Here is a 15,517-nt window from a genome sequence, read left to right as displayed (position 1 = left end):
CCTGCCCACCTGATCAGGCTTTGGCACCCAGCGGTCCAATCACACACGAATCTCAGGGTTGCTGTGAATGTATTCTGCAGATGGGGTTAACATCTGCAGTCAGCTGGCGTTAAGTAAAGGAGAATAATCTCAATACTGTGGGTGGGCCTCATCCAACCAGTTGCAAGTCTTAAAAATAAAACTGAGGAAGAATTCTGCCGCCAGACTGCAGCACTGACTCCCGCCTGACAGTTTCCAGCCTGCTGGTTAGCTCTACCAATTCAGACTTGCCAGCCCCAACTGTGTGAACTAAGTCCTTGAAATACACGTCTTAATTAATTAAAATTAAAAAATCCTTCCGGTTTTATTTCTCTGGGGAACCCTGCCTAATATACCGCCATTGGTCCCATTTCCCAGCTGGGAAAACTGAAGCTCAGACAGGTGATGTGACCTGCCCAGGGCTGGCCACTGAACCAGGCCTGGATCTCTATCTCCAACCTGAATCCAGATTCCCTGATGGCCCCACCTCCCAGCCAGGTGTGGCAGCAGGTCCCCGCCTGTTCCTCCCCACTCACTTTTGTTTCTCTGCCTCATTTCTCTGCAGCAAAGTTTCTGTCAGGAGGGCTTTGCCGGGAATGCCTGGGAGGCGGCTCCCCTCAGTCAGCGTGGGTCCGGCCGGAGACGTCCCCTCTCTCTGCTCTGGAGGGAGGAAAAGAGGGAAAACCGCCCATCGCTGGAAGCGACATGGCAGCCAGAGCCGCCTTCTGCAAACTGGACAGATCGGCAGTGCTGGGATAAGAGTTGATTTCTCAAACTCGACTTTGAGTTTGAGTAGAGAGAGTGCGGCTGTGGAGACCTGCCATCACATGGTCGGCTGGGTTGTAGCCGTGGGGGGTGTGTGTGCACAAAAGTCAAGTCCCTATAGTGCCAGCCTCAGACAGCAGGCCCAGGTGCATCCTTTGCCCTCTTGGACCTGTTCTAGCCTCCTTGGCCTTCTTACATTTTTAACAGTCATGGTCAAGTATACATAACATGAAATTCACCATTTTAACCATTTTGAAGTATACAATTCAGTGACATTTAGTACATTCACAGTATTGTGCAACCGTTAGCACTAATTCCAGAACACTGTCATCACCCCAAAAGGAAACCTGTCCCCATTAAGCAGTCACGCCTTTTCCCCCTCCCCCAGCCCTTGGCAACCACTAATCTGCTTTCTGTCCGTGGGGATTTGCATATCCTGGATATTTCATATCACTGGAATCACACATAATGTATGTCCTGTTGTGTCTGGCTTCTTTCACTTAGCAAACTTTTTGAGGTTCATCTAGGTTTGTTTTTATGGTTAAATAATATTCCATTTTATGGATATGTCATAAATGTTTTCCCATTCATCTGCTGATAGACATTTGGGTTGTTTTCACCTTTGGTTGTTGTGAATAACCCTGCTGTGAATATGTGCACACGCGTTTCTGTTTGAGCACCTGTTTTCAGTTCTTTGGAGTATATATTACCTAGGAGTGAAATGGCCGGGCCATGGGGTAACTCTAGGTTTAACTTCCCCTCTCCATAGGTGGTGGCACATACTCAGATGCTCAGTCATAGCTGACCTCACCTGCAGGTGCTCCTGGGCAGGGCCCACATCAGTTCTACCTTTGCAAGCCCCTGGTGGCTCCTGTAGGGGATCAGTGTGTGCCTTTGGTACTGAATTTTTCACGGGGAGAAAGGCTGCTCAAGGGCCGGCCATCAAGCATGGATGTCTCAAGAATTCCAAAATCTGGGCTTCTGCCCTTGGGCCTGAGTCAGTTAAGTTCAGTCCTGGTTGTTAAACTCCTACTGTGAGCCTGGCACAGCAGGGTGAGTGCAGGGCTGGGCAGTGTGCAGAGTGAGGGCCTGACAGAGCAGTCAGGGCCTGGCTCGTTCTTACACACGCACACATACACTGGGAATATTCCAGGGGCTGAGGCCACAGAAGTGAACAAACAAGGTTTGACCCTTACGATGCAGAGTAAAAAGTGCTCTCAAGGAGAGACATAGCCTAGGGCCAAGGGCAAGAGCCCTTGGTTTGAATCCCTGCTTGGCCACCTGTTGCTTCTGAGATTCAGTTACCCCTTTGTAAAATGGGGCCAGTGGTACCTCAGAAGGTTGATTATAAGATGACAGTGGGATACTGTGTGAAAGGCACCTGGCACAGAGCAAATGCTCTGAAGAGGCAGTTCCCACAACTACTATTATTCGATAGAAGGAAGTTCAAACCCTAGAGGCACCTAGAGGGACAAGCTGGCTTGTCAGGGAGGCTGGAAGGGCATCCTGGGTACAGGAGGAGAGTTGGCAAAAGTGCTGTATTTTAGTCACCATAAATCTTCCCCAGAAGACTCTGCCCAGGACTAGGCATACAGCAGGTGTCCACTAGGCACTGGGGGGATGGGAGGGGGCTGTGAAATTGGGAGTGTGCCACAGCAGTCAAACTTTGATTTGGCATGCCTCAGGCCATTATCTTCTCCACAACTCTAGGAGGTAGACCAGGGTTCTGCAAAGACAGCCCTTGGACCAAATCTGGCCCACCGCCTGTTCTGCTCCTGAAGTTTTACTGGAATATAGCCACACCCACTCATTTACATATGTTTTATGGCTTTTTTTTTTTTTTTTTTTTTTTAACAGTGTTTAGTAGCTGTAACAGAAAGCCTACAAAGCCTGAAATATTTACTCTCTGGCCCTTTACAAAAAAAAAAAAAAAAAAAAAAAAAAAAAAAAGAGAGAGAGAAGGTAATCTTGCTGAACTTTGAGGTGAATCCTCATTTATTCCTTAGACAAGTATCCCTAAACCTGACTCTTCTCTGCTTAATTTTCCTCCTAATCTTTCTCACCATGTGAAATACTATATATTTAACATTTATTGGTTGACAGTCTCTCCTCTATAAGGTCAGTGCCACGAGGGCAAGGATTTTTGTCTGTTTTGCTCCTGGCTATGTCCCCAGTGCCTATGACAGTGCTGGGCTTGAAGCTCAATGAACACCTTTAGATGGCTACCAAGAGCTTTCAACTGCACATTTGCTTCTCCCCATGGAGACCTTCTACCTTGCCTGCCAGAGGTAACCACCATGATGAATTTTGTTCATCATTTTCTTGATTTTAAACATTTTTATCACAATATATGTATACCTAAACTACATTTTTAGCTTTTCTAGTTTTTTGACTTGTCTTATCTGGTGCTGAGACAGTGCTGTACTTCATATCCTGTTTCCCTCTACTCCTGGGCACAGAGTAGATTTTCCAGGCTCCTTTGCAACTGGGTGTGGCCATATGAATGAGTTTTGGCCAAAGACAAGTGGCTGTGGAAGTGATGCGGGCCACTTCTGAGCCTGGACCCATAAACCTTAGTATGACCCTCCACATTTTTTCTTTGCCTGTTGGCAAGTTGTCAACAGTCACTGTGACTCGGATGTCATGTGTTGAAGATGGTGGGACCACCACAGCTGGGTTGCCTGAGTGACTCCATGGAGCATCCTCTCCCAACTTCCCACCCTTCAAATACATTAAGCTTCTGGGATTTCGGGTTGGTTTGTTTCTGCAGCGACGTACCCATAACCCATCCTACATCTAAAACGATAAAGTTGAGTTCCTTGCCCCCCGACCCCTCCAAAGGCGGCCAAGATTGGCTGTTGAAGATCCACAGCCTGTTTTTTCATTATGGACATCCTGTGAAGGCCTTATCAGTACCTTTAGGGCCAAGGAGCTCGGGGTGCCTCTTCCACGAAGTGTGGAGGTCTCGCCGCGGCTGCCCGCTGGGGTCGAAGCTGGGGGGCTGCAGTCTGTCGTCTAGGCCACGCGCTGCCTCAAACACAGGCACAGGGTCTGCACACACAGAGAGAGGAGCACGGGAGTGGTGGGGGCCCTGAGGGCTGAGGGCTGCCCAGGCTAAGCCCGCAGGGCCTGGGGGGTCCCTCTCAGGATGCTGGCGTGGAGGGGACCATGCACAAGAGCCTTCTGGAGTTGCTCTGATGGCTTAGGAGACCAATGTAGAATTTCTGCTTTATGAGGGAGCCGTCTACTTCAGGTACCCGCTCGGTGGAGTGTGTGCCATCCCCAGGGGCATGCGTGTCCTGCCCACCTGGAATACTACTAACGATGATAACTGTCACAGCAAGTGCATTTTCTGGATTCCATGGTGCCATCTGTGGTGGCCATGTGACTGTCTTGCATACCTCCAACCACAGGAGGTCATTAAATGAGGACCTCACTCTGAAATCCATCGTGAAGCCAGTCTTCTAAGACAAGGCCTGCAGGCAGCCAGGATGGGGCCGACTCCTGAGGGCCACGGGATTGCTCTGAGCACCAAGGACTCCCCCAGGGCCTGCTCAGCACTGCACAGACTGCTCAGGCTGTCCTGTGTGGATGCTGCCACCCAGTTCCCTGCCTCTCCTTCCTCTGACACTTCTCCCACTTCCCTCCCCATTTTTCTTCCCCTGTGTTTCCTCAATACCATCCACCTACCTATCTATCTAATCCTTGGGGGTACCTCTCAGTGGACCTGGACCAACACACCACCATTTGTTGCATGTGAGGTTGACTGAACAATGGCTTTTCTGGGGGTGAAATACATCCCTGGATGGAAGATACCCCCCAATTTCTCAATAGCTAAAAGATGAGGAATGTGTAGGTCCTTCTGCCTGGGATTGTTTCCCTCTCCACCCTGTCATCTAGGAAGCACTTCCTCTTCCTTCAGATCTAGACGCCAGCACTTCTTCCACGTGACTTTCCCCACTCCCCACCCTTGGCAGGTACTACAAACACCTGGGTAATGCCGGAGGTTGGTGTGGCATCTTCTAGGCTACAAAGCTGTTCACGGGCATGCGTTCCCGTGATGCTCCCAGCATCCCCCGGAGGCTGGCTTGGATCCAACTCATTTTCACAGATGAGGAAACCAGCTCCGAGAAGCCAGGTGACTTGAAGGGCAGAGGTGAGTTTCAAGTCTGGGTCTCTTTCTCAGATGCGGCAAAGGCTTCCTGTCCCAGAGATGTGGACATTTCCAACCCAGCAGCCCAGGTGGGTATTCATGGGGGCCCAGGAAAGCCAGAGCCTCTTTGCCCCAGACAAAGGGGCCTGGGTCTGGTCCACAGTCCTTTCAAATGCCCTCTCTCTTGCTGTTCACTCTCCTGGAGTCTCCTGCCACCACCCGCTCAGCCACTGTTCTCTGCTGGGGTGCAGCGGGATTAAGAGCATGGATCCTGGGTCCTGGTCTAATCCGTACTTGCTTTTTAGGATTGCTGGGTGACTCTGGCAAGCAACTCTACCTCTCTGTGCCTCACCATAAAAGTTCCGACCTCATGGGGCGCCTGGGTGGCTCAGTCGGTTAAGTATCCGACTTCAACTTAGGTCACGATCTCACGGTCCGTGAGTTCGAGCCCGAGTTGGGCTCTGGGCTGATGGCTCAGAGCCTGGAGCCTGTTTCTGATTCTGTGTCTCCCTCTCTCTCTGCCCCTCCCCCGTTCATGTTCTGTTTCTGTCTGTCTCAAAAATAAATAAACGTTAAAAAAAATTAAAAAAAAAAGTTCTGACCTCATAAGGCTGGGATGAGGATCCATGCACATAAAGTGCTCAACACAGCGACTGGCATTTGGTCATCTTGGAACAAATAGAAGCCCTGGCTATTCCTGTCTTTCTGAGCTCCAGTCACACTGGCTTTCTCTTAGTCCCTCAAATGTACCTCCCTACTGTGGAGTCTTTGTACAAGAAAGAGCCTCTGCCAGGAACACCCCGTCCTCCCTTTTAACCTCTTTCAGCTAGTTAATGCTTAATCACCTTTCATATTGCAACTCAAATGCCACTTCTTCCAGGAAGCCTGCCTTGACCAGTCATTCCTCCAATAGGAGCTCTCTCAGCTGCCTGCGCCTTTCCTTCACAGCTCTCATTTTAGTTACACTTCTCATTGATTAGCAAGTCCACCTAATTATCACCCACTGGACTGCAAACTCCACAAGGGAGGACTGGGACTGCATCTGATTTTGCTCCCCTCTGGACCCCTCGTGGGTGAACGAAGTCTGCCATGCAACCTGACCCAATAAACATCTGCTGATGGAAGAAACGGGGCAGTGCCTATACATAGGAGCCTTCAGGTCCGGCTGGAACAAGGTCGCCTCTGCGTTTTATCCCTCTCCCTCACCCCCTCCCACCCCTGTTTGCTTAGGTGGCGGGAGGCTCTGACAATGGGCGTTTGTGCCGAGGTAAGCAGGTGCGCGGGAACGCTGCCGTCTTTCCTCTGTCAGCACTCCCCCCACGCCCCGTCATTAGGCAGGGCCTGCTCAGCGGGGTATGCCATTATGTCTCCCCGGGCTGATGTAATTATACATTGACATAATTAACCCAGCAAGCGCATTAGGCAGGCCAGCTAAAAATTCATCTATAATTATTTGTTGTGTGCATGCTAATGAGTCCATCTGCACTGCCTTTGTACAACACGGACAAATTAATTTACAAGTCTGGATTTTTTAATAAGTTCAAGAAAATGCTTCCTATTGTGTCCTGGTTTTTCAGAAAGGAAGAGAAAGGCGACAAGCACTTGCCGAGGTCAGGGAAGTTAGATAAACACGGGAGGGTGCAGCTCCGAGCGGGCCATGGAGGGCTCACTCTGGTTCCAAGAAGATGGAAAAGATCCAGCTCGTGGCTCGGGGGCCTGCTGGCCACGAGCCTGCCCAAGCCAAACAATTACACTTGGGTGATAAAGGGTATCATCCGCCCCATTTCCAGGGATCAGGTATTGACACTTGATTCTGCTCGGGGGCCCTGTGGGTCACTCCTTGCTGCTTTGCGCACTCCATCCAGGGGAAGCTGACCTCAGGTGGGCCCCTGGAGGAGAGGCTAGAGGACCAGGGTTGGCCGGATCCCCATTCAACACATGTTCAGCAGATTTTAAGGCTCTGGCTTTTTGCCTTTGTTTGCTGGTACAAGGTAGAACATAGTGGTTAAGCTCACAGAATCTGAAGCCCAGCTCTGGGTCCAAATCCCAAGGAGCCTTGAGCCCTGTTTCCCCACTAATAAAGTGGAAAAATACAACAGTTCCTAATTCCTTGGAATTACTTTTGGGAAGATTCTGGCTCCAAATTGGCCAGTAACTTTGGACAGTTAGTCAACCTCTCAGAGCCTCCATTTTCTATTTTCTCATCTGTAAAATGGGGCCACGTGTGTAGGGTGTGGTTGTGATGTCTGGAAGAGAGAATGTAGATAGATTTTCAGTGCTAGGTGCATAGCTGGGCTTGGTAAATGTGACAAGGCTGCTGCTATTACCTGAGAGGAGGCAGCACGCCTGGTCTTGTGACCTGGAGGTCAGCTGTCTGCATGGTAAATGCTCTGTGGAGTCTTGGGACTGGCAGGGCCTCATATGTTCTTATCAGCCCCTGGGAGATGCAGAATCCAATAATCCTCCTTTAAACTGCCCTCTGGGACCCAAAAATTCCATCATGGAAAGTCATACTGGGGAGGGACTGAAAGGGTCCAACGCTCCCCACCCCAGGGCACACAGGGGCTAAAGTGGGGGTCCTGTGACTTCCCTGAAGTTGGCCAGCGAGTTGGTGGCAGGACTGGGACAGGCCCTTGGGCCTCCTCTTCCCACACTTCCTTTCTGGTCCCAGTTTGAGGGGAGAACGTGGCAGGGGGTATTAGGCTGTGACCGAACCTAACAACCAAAGCACTCCGCATGCATTAGAATTCCTTCAAACTTCACCACAGCACTATGTTCCCATTTTAGACAGGGAAGCTGAGGCACAGGGGGCAGGGTGAAGTCATTTCCCCAAGGTGAGGCCCAGTAAGGTAGATGCTGCTGTTCCCCATTTTTCAGACAAGAAAATAAAGGCCCAGAGAAGAGATGCCATGTGCCAAAGGTCACCTAGCTCAGAAGTGGCAGAGGTGGGATTTGAGCTCAGGGTACCAGGCCATTCTTTGTAGTAAGTAGGCCAAACTGCCTTGAGGCAGGGCATGGGAAGTTTCTACTTCTAGCCAGGAGCATGAGGCTGAGGGCTCTATTCGTCTTTTTCTTTTTCTTTTCTTTCTCTCTTCCTTTCTTTCTAGAGAGAAAGAGTGTGCATACGAATGGGGGAGAGGGGCAGAGGGAGAGAGAGAGAGAGAGACAGAAAGAATCTTAAGTAGGCTCCACGCCCATTGCACAGCCCGACGCAGGGCTGGATCCCATGACCCTGGGATCATGACCTGAGCTGAAATCAAGAGTTGGACACTCAGCTGACTGAGCCATCCAGGCGCCCCTGAGGGCTCTGTTCTTGGCTTTGCTGTTGGCTTGCTGTGTGACCTTAACTAAAGCACCAGAGGTCTCTGGGTTCTTCGCCGCTCAAATTCCTATTACATGTATTTCAACACCGTATATCAATCAGACAGGGATGGAGTCCTGCCGAAGTGAGTGCTTTTGGCCCTGGGCTTATCCCTTAGAGCTAGGATCTACAGGCAGAAAGATAATTCCAAACATCTTCACAGGTTAACTTGACATAAGAGGTATGAATGTTGTGAATTCCCAAAGCAGCCTCAGACAAAGGGAGAGGGGGCCAGGCTGGGAGGCTGAGGATCAGCCTGCTGTGACATCTACAGAGAAAGCCACTTAGACACGGTGGGTCTCAGTTTCCCCGTCAGTAAAATGGGGATAACAGGATCTACAGTAGAGGCTGTGCAGGGATTCCGGGAGCACCCCGAGCCCCATGACAATGCCTGGCCCCCAGCAGGCCGAGTGAGTGCTGCCTTTATGCTTATAATTATGACTTGTGGCAGCCGTGGAAACCTCCTGCAAGAAGCTGGTGACATAACACGTGCTGCACTTGCCATCTGCTGTGGCATCAGCTCAGAGGCCATGCTTGCCTGGGGCTGCTCCCCTCAACTGGGCCCGACAGGGGTTGCAAGAGCTAGGCCACGCCTGCTGATGCTGGAACAGGCAACTCTTGTGTTGAAGCCCTAACCCCTGATGTGGCTGTACCTGGAGACAGGGCCTTTAAGGAGGTAATTAGGGTTGAGTGAGGACATAAAGTTGGAGCTCTAATCCCACAGGGCGGTGTCCTTATGTGGAGAGGAAGACACCAGAGCTCTCTTTCTCTCTGCATGTGCACAGACCAAAAGCCATGTGAAGACAGCAAAGGCAGCCATCTGCAACCAGGAGGAGAGCTCTCACCAGAAGGCAGCTCTGTTGGCACCTTGATCTTGGACTTCCGGCCACCAGAACTGTGAGAAATACATTTCTTTTGTCTAGGCCACTGGGTCTGTGGTATCATTACAGCAGCCTGAGCAGACTAGTACATCTTGCTTTGGGGCTGCCTGTCAGCCTAGCTGGGACTTTCTTCGAGGTTCCTCCCACCAAGCCTCCTTCCTCCCCTCCCCTCCAGGTTCAGATCAGCACTGCCATCTAAAGGCTCTCCCTGCCTCCTCCTCCTCCTCTTCTTCATCCTACATAGGCATCTCCCCCATCACCTCTTGCATATCTAATGCCATCTTAGCATCGGTCTGCTTCCATGGGACCCAAACCAATATGTGACTACTCTTTCTCCTCTTGGACCCTTGGTTTTCCCATCTGTCTAATGGGGACAGCCACAGTGCCTCCCCTGTGGAGCTGCTGCTAGAATCTGCAGAGCCTGTGGATGTGAACTGAAGCCCATAGAATGGTGCTGGCATTGTCCAGTGATGAGTCTGGAGTGGGCAGAGCTCACGGGGTGGGGGTGGGGTACATACAAGTCCATGTACAGGCTTCACTCGGCACGAGCTTGTTGAGCATCTGTGGGGGGCACGGTGATGCCTTGTCTGTGTATAACTGATATCCCAGTCACAAGGATATGGATGGGGATTTATCCTAAGGACAGTGGAAAGTGACATGTTCCATTTGCCTTTTTCAAAGGCTCATCCAAGCTGCTGTGTGAAAAATCAGCTGTAGAGGGAGCCAGAGGGGAGGCAACTGTGAAGGTCCAAGCAGCTGAGATCAGGGAGGTGGCGGAAGTGGGGAGAGTGTTCAGATTCCAGAGGCAGACGGGAGGAACTGATAGTTCTTCCTATCAGGGTACTAGGTTGAATAGTGTCCCCCCCAAATTCATGTCCATCCAGAACTTTGGAACTTGACCTTATTTAAAGACTTTATGTTTTAAGTAATCTCTACACCCAAAATGGGGATCAAACTTTCAACTCCGAGATCAAGAGTCGTGTGCTCTACTGACTGAGCCAGCCAGGTGCCCCTTGAACTTGACCTTATTTAGAATAGGGTCTTTGCAGAAGAACTCAAGTTAAGATGAGGTCCACTGGGTTAGGGTTGTCTAATCCAATAACTGGTGTCCTCCAAAGAAAAGACGACACAGAGAGAGACACACAGAGAAGACGGAGGCAGGGACTGAAGTGATGCGTCTACAAGCCCAGGATGGCCTGCTGCCACCAGAAGTAGGAGAGACAAGTGGAACAGATTCTCCCTCAGAGTCTCCAGAAGGAAATGACCCTGCCAACAATTTTGGACTTCTGGCCTCCAGAACTGAGAGTGTACATTTCCGTGGCTTTACTACATAGTCTGTGGTGATTTGGTATGGCAGCCCCAGAAAACTAATACATCATGCTCTGGAGGACAGAAATCCCAAGTCTGTTGACAGGACTGTGCTCTCTCCATCTGTTCCATGCCTTTCTCCCAGCTTCTGGTGTTGCTGGTAATCCTTGGCTTGTAGTTCCTTGGCTTTGGCTCTGTCATCACGTGGCCTTCTCCTCTGTGTCTCTTTCTCTCCTCTTCTAAGGACACCAGCACACTGGATTAGGGTCCACCTAACGACCCCTTCTTAACTTGATTATTTATATCTGCAAAGTCCCTGTTTCTAAATGAGGTCACATTCATGGGTACCAGAGGTTAAGACCTCCACATGTCTTTTTGGGGCACACAATTCAACCCATAATACATGGTAACTGACTGGATACCAACTGTGAGAGAGGCAGGACTGAGGGGCTGCCCAGACTCCAAGTCCCAAAGGAAGGAAGTCCTCACTCAAGTCTAAATGTAGTACTTCCCTCCTGCTGTACCCATTTCACCTGGCACCCAGGGAACAAGCCCATTGTGTAAGAGGAAGCAGCAGCTCCTGGGCTCTCACTCTCCTGCGGGTTTATCCGCCCCAACTGTGGAGGCATTGGGCTATGGCTTCAGGAGGATCTGTGTCTGGAAAGCACACAGCAATGATGGTGTCATACTTCCCTGGGCATCTTCTACCCTTTATTTCCTCCCTGTTGGTGCATAGTGGGAATTCTTAGATTTTACGGTGTGTGGGAAACCCATTTCTGCCCACCTCCCCGATCTGGGAGAAATCACAGAGCCCTGAGCTGTACTGCTGGGGGTTGAGTTAGGGAGGAAAAAAATTACTAGCATCCAGACGACTGGAAGATTGCCAAATTACACGTAGGTAAAAGGCTTGGCTGTGGTGGCTGGCAAATCCAAGGGTTTCCCGCTTACTTTATCCAACAGCGTGGTTCGATCCATCAGCTAAATGTCACTGGCTGCTCTTACAAACACAAATTGAAAGAGAGAGAAGTGACAACAGATCTTTAAAATGTTTGGAAGAGGTTCCTCAGAGAACCTGACAGTCGCGGGGAACTGGGGGTATCTTGCTTTCATTCCTCAGTCTTCTCTTTCCCCTTGGGGCCCTGCTATGGCTTTTCACATAGTAGGTGCTCAGTAAATGCAGGTTGTTTTCAGCTTCTAAGTTTGTGGTTATTTATTATAGCAACAACAGGAAACGAATAGTTTCTAATGCAGCCATATATTCATAACTACATTTTTTGGAAAGATTATTTGAGAGACACAGAGCACGTGAGCGGGGGAGGGGCAGAGAGAGAGAGAGAGAGAGAGAGAGAGAGAGAGAGACAATCCCAAGCAGGCTCCACACTGCCAGAGCAGAAACGTGAGGTCATGACCGGAACTGAAGTCAGGAGCTGGATGCTTAACCGACTGAGCCGCCCAGGTGCCCCTCACCAGTACATTTTTACTGAGCACCTACTATGTGTCAGACACTATTACTTCACTTGCCAATTGTTTTCTGAGCATATGCTGTCTGCCAGGGAAGTTTCCGAGCCCTGGAGATAGAGCAGTGAATAAGAGGGAATTTCTGCCTTCCTGGGGTTGATGTTCTAGAGAGGAGAGATGGACAAAGGACAAATAAACCAATGGCAGTAAGGGGGTAGAGAAGAAAAATAAGGCAGGGTCAGGGCAGAGAGTGGCCTGACATGTGTGGTGGGGGAATGGTGCTAATTGAGGCAGGCTGGTCAAGGAAGGCTTCTTGAAGGAGTGGACGTTTGAACAGAACCTCGAAGGAAATGAGGAAGCACCGGGAGATACAGGCCCCATTAGTCTGAGAAAGGGTAGTAGACCCTTATGACCAGCTGCCCCCTGCCCCAGTTACTTTCCTAGAAACACAACTTAGCTCGACCTTCACAACAACTGACCCATTTTACAGATGAGAATGTGGGGCTGAGAGAGGCTGGCAATGTCTGGGGACTTTTGGTGCCAGCTTCACCCCCCTTCCCTGTAGGCTGGTCTGCGTGTTGCTGCCGAGGGTGGTAGGTGGGTTCAGAGCAGGCTCTGGCTCTCCAAACACTAGTTTCTGGTCTTTGTTCCCCAAATTCCAGCTACCATCAATCCTGGAATGGGTGGGGCCCCCATATCTGGGAAGCTAGGACATGGGGTAGACAAGACGCCCTGCCAGTATCTTTAGTCAGAAGCTCCAGGGAACTGATATTTCCTCACCCCTCCACTCACGTATGCCAGGCGCTTTGCATATATTTACATCTCATTTAACCATCAAAACAATCACCTGAGGGATGCTTATATCCCCATATTCCAGATGAAAAAACTGAGGCCTAGTAAGGTCACCAAGCTAGAGAAAGGCGGAGCTGAATTTGAACCTAGTGCAATCCAAATGCCAGGCACTGGCATACTCACTTCACAACTGCTGCATCCACCTGCCCCTAAAAGATTACCAACCTAACATTTGTCCTTATGCGACTCAGAATTTTTAATTTTTTTTTAATTAAAAAAAATTTTTTTAAGAGAGAGAATGAGTGGCGGAGAGGGGCAGAGAGAGAGAATCTTTTTTTTAATGTTTGTTTTTGAGAGAGAGAGACAGAGACAGAGTGTGAGCAGAGGAGAAGCAGAGAGAGAGGGAGACACAGAATCAGAAGCAAGTTCCAGGCTCCGAGCTGTCAGCACAGAGCCTCACGCGGGGCTTGAACTCAATGAACTGTGAGATCATGACCTGAGCCAAAGTCAGACACTTAACCAACTGAGCCACTGAGGTGCCCCAAGAATCTTTTTAAAAAATGTTTATTTATTTTTGAGGGGGGGGGTGGGCAGAGATAGAGGGAGACAGAGGATCCAAAGCAGAGAGCCTGATGCAGGGCTCGAACCCACGAACCGTGAGATCATGACCTGAGAAAAACCTAGATGCTTAATTGAGCCACCCAGGCGTCCGGAGAGACCGAATCTCAAGCAAGCTTCACGTTCAGCATAGAGCCTGACACGGGGCTTGATCCCACGACCCTGGGATCATGACCTGAGCCAAAATCAAGAGTCGGACACCTAACCGACTGACTAAACCATCCAGGCGCTCCTGTAACTCAGTGTTTTTTAACTTAAAAATACTTTAAAGGAATACCCTGTTACATTATTATAAACATAATTGGGACCCTGCATCATAACCAGGAGGTGCTTTAAATCATAAAAAATAAACATAAAGAGGGGGTGCCTGGCTGGCTCAGTCAGAAAAGCATGCAACTCTTGATCTCGGGGTCATGAGTTCTCTATACCCACGCTGGGCATAGAGATTACTAAAAATAAATAAATAAACAGATAAAAACTTAAAAAAATAAACACATAGAAAACAAACAAGAAAACTGATGTTGTTAAATTCTAGTTAGATGCCATTTCTACCCAAGGCCGTGAGCCCAAGGCTGGATCTCCTTTGGTTAAAAGGGGAGATTCACAGGCATTCCATAGGTGTTTAAGATGCTCTGGCACCTGACGAAAACTTCATCTAGAAGGAAGTAGGAAGGTGACAGCTGGCACGCTATGTATTCAAAGTTTCAGTGCTGTGCCAGGTACACTGAAGCTGCTCCCTATGTCAAGCGACCTCACCTGGGGAAGCAGTGGGTCCCACCCAGCCCCCAGTCTCCAAAGCGACCTGTGTCCCCCTCTCTGGCATCTGGCAAGCCTCATACCCTGGTGTCCGGGAAAGTGACAAAACATCCCCACAACTCCTCCTTTGGAGCCAGGGAGCCCTGGTTTCTGCCGGGCTCAGCACTTCCACCCGAGACCTTTCAGCCAAGACACGCAGCTGCCCAGAGCTGGGCCGGGACTCCCCACTTCACTCCTGCGACATACAGACAGTCGATATATAGATGAGGGCAGCGGCATTGGGAATCAAATGGTCTTAGATCCAACCTGAATGAAAAAGCCCAAAACAGGGGACCCGGAATCAGAAATGTTTGACTACAACAAATCTTTTGGATTAATTGAGCACGCTGGCAGACACAGAAGATCAAATGTGAGCCATCCGAGGGGGCAGGTCCTGCCGGGCGTGCAGGGAGGGGGAACGTCGTCAGGAAGTGGGGTGCCATTGGGGCGCCTGGGTGGCGCAGTCGGTTAAGCGTCCGACTTCAGCCAGGTCATGATCTCACGGTCCGTGAGTTCGAGCCCCGCGTCAGGCTCTGGGCTGATGGCTCAGAGCCTGGAGCCTGTTTCCGATTCTGTGTCTCCCTCTCTCTCTGCCCCTCCCCCGTTCATGCTCTGTCTCTTTCTGTCCCAAAAATAAATAAAAAACGTTGAAAAAAAAAAAAAAAAAAAGGAAGTGGGGTGCCTTTGTCTTACAGCCATCAACCTGCTCTTTATGCGTAAACTGCTTAATAGAGTGACTAATTCATTTTGGTTACGTTGGATCTAACCCCTTAGAGAATACTGTCAACGGATCTGTAATATTTTAATACCACACCAGGCTTTCCAAAGGCGTTGTCGAAGGAGATGGTTAAAACATCATCTATTCCGTCTTCTACCACTAGCTGATGCTGTCGGTGTTTTTTCGGAAAGTGTCTATGGGGTTGGCGGGGGGAGAGCCGGGGAGATAGGAAAAGCTGTCTCATTCCTCCCACTGTGTCCATCTGAAGGAAAGTGGCATTCGGAGCTTTTTTTAGGAAAGCTGGAGCCGCGAAGGCTGTCCGAGAGGCTGTTTAGAAACACATATATGCAGAAGTATGCGTGTGCCCCTCCAAAATATCTTTGAGACAGAAGCCTTCTCCCATCTGGGCCCAGGCTCTGGGCGCCTGCATGGGTGGGAGGCTCAGGCTATTGGCGGCAGCAGCGAGACTAACTTTGATCCTTTAATCTTAACTCTTCCATAGCAGATGGGGCGTAGGACCCTTACACGAAGCCGTGAGCCATGTGTCCGCCCACCCCCTCTTCCCTCCACCGGCTGCTTTGGGGGTCTTCTGGCTTAAGCACGGACAGAGGGGCTGGAGAAGGTCTTCCTTCTTGGCATGGGGTGGTGGT

The 15,517-nt window shown here is 50.1% G+C and overlaps 1 protein-coding gene across 11 annotated transcripts in view; it reads right to left on the bottom strand.

Moving 5' to 3' along the window:
* Positions 1 to 15,517, bottom strand: part of CUX2 (cut like homeobox 2) — a 282,708-nt gene that overhangs the window by 38,185 nt on the left and 229,006 nt on the right. For all 11 annotated transcript variants that reach the window (XM_045041718.1, XM_045041720.1, XM_045041719.1 and 8 more), the window contains 2 exons: positions 3,700 to 3,834; positions 555 to 678 (listed from right to left, as the gene is read on the bottom strand). In XM_045041718.1, coding sequence (XP_044897653.1) covers positions 555 to 678; positions 3,700 to 3,834 — 259 coding nt within the window. The remainder of the gene's footprint in view (positions 1 to 554; positions 679 to 3,699; positions 3,835 to 15,517) is intronic.

Source organism: Felis catus, chromosome D3, assembly GCF_018350175.1.
Source record: "Felis catus isolate Fca126 chromosome D3, F.catus_Fca126_mat1.0, whole genome shotgun sequence".
NCBI lineage: Eukaryota > Metazoa > Chordata > Mammalia > Carnivora > Felidae > Felis > Felis catus.
Note: the sequence above shows the minus strand (reverse complement) of the source record. Positions and strands in the feature narration are given on the sequence as shown.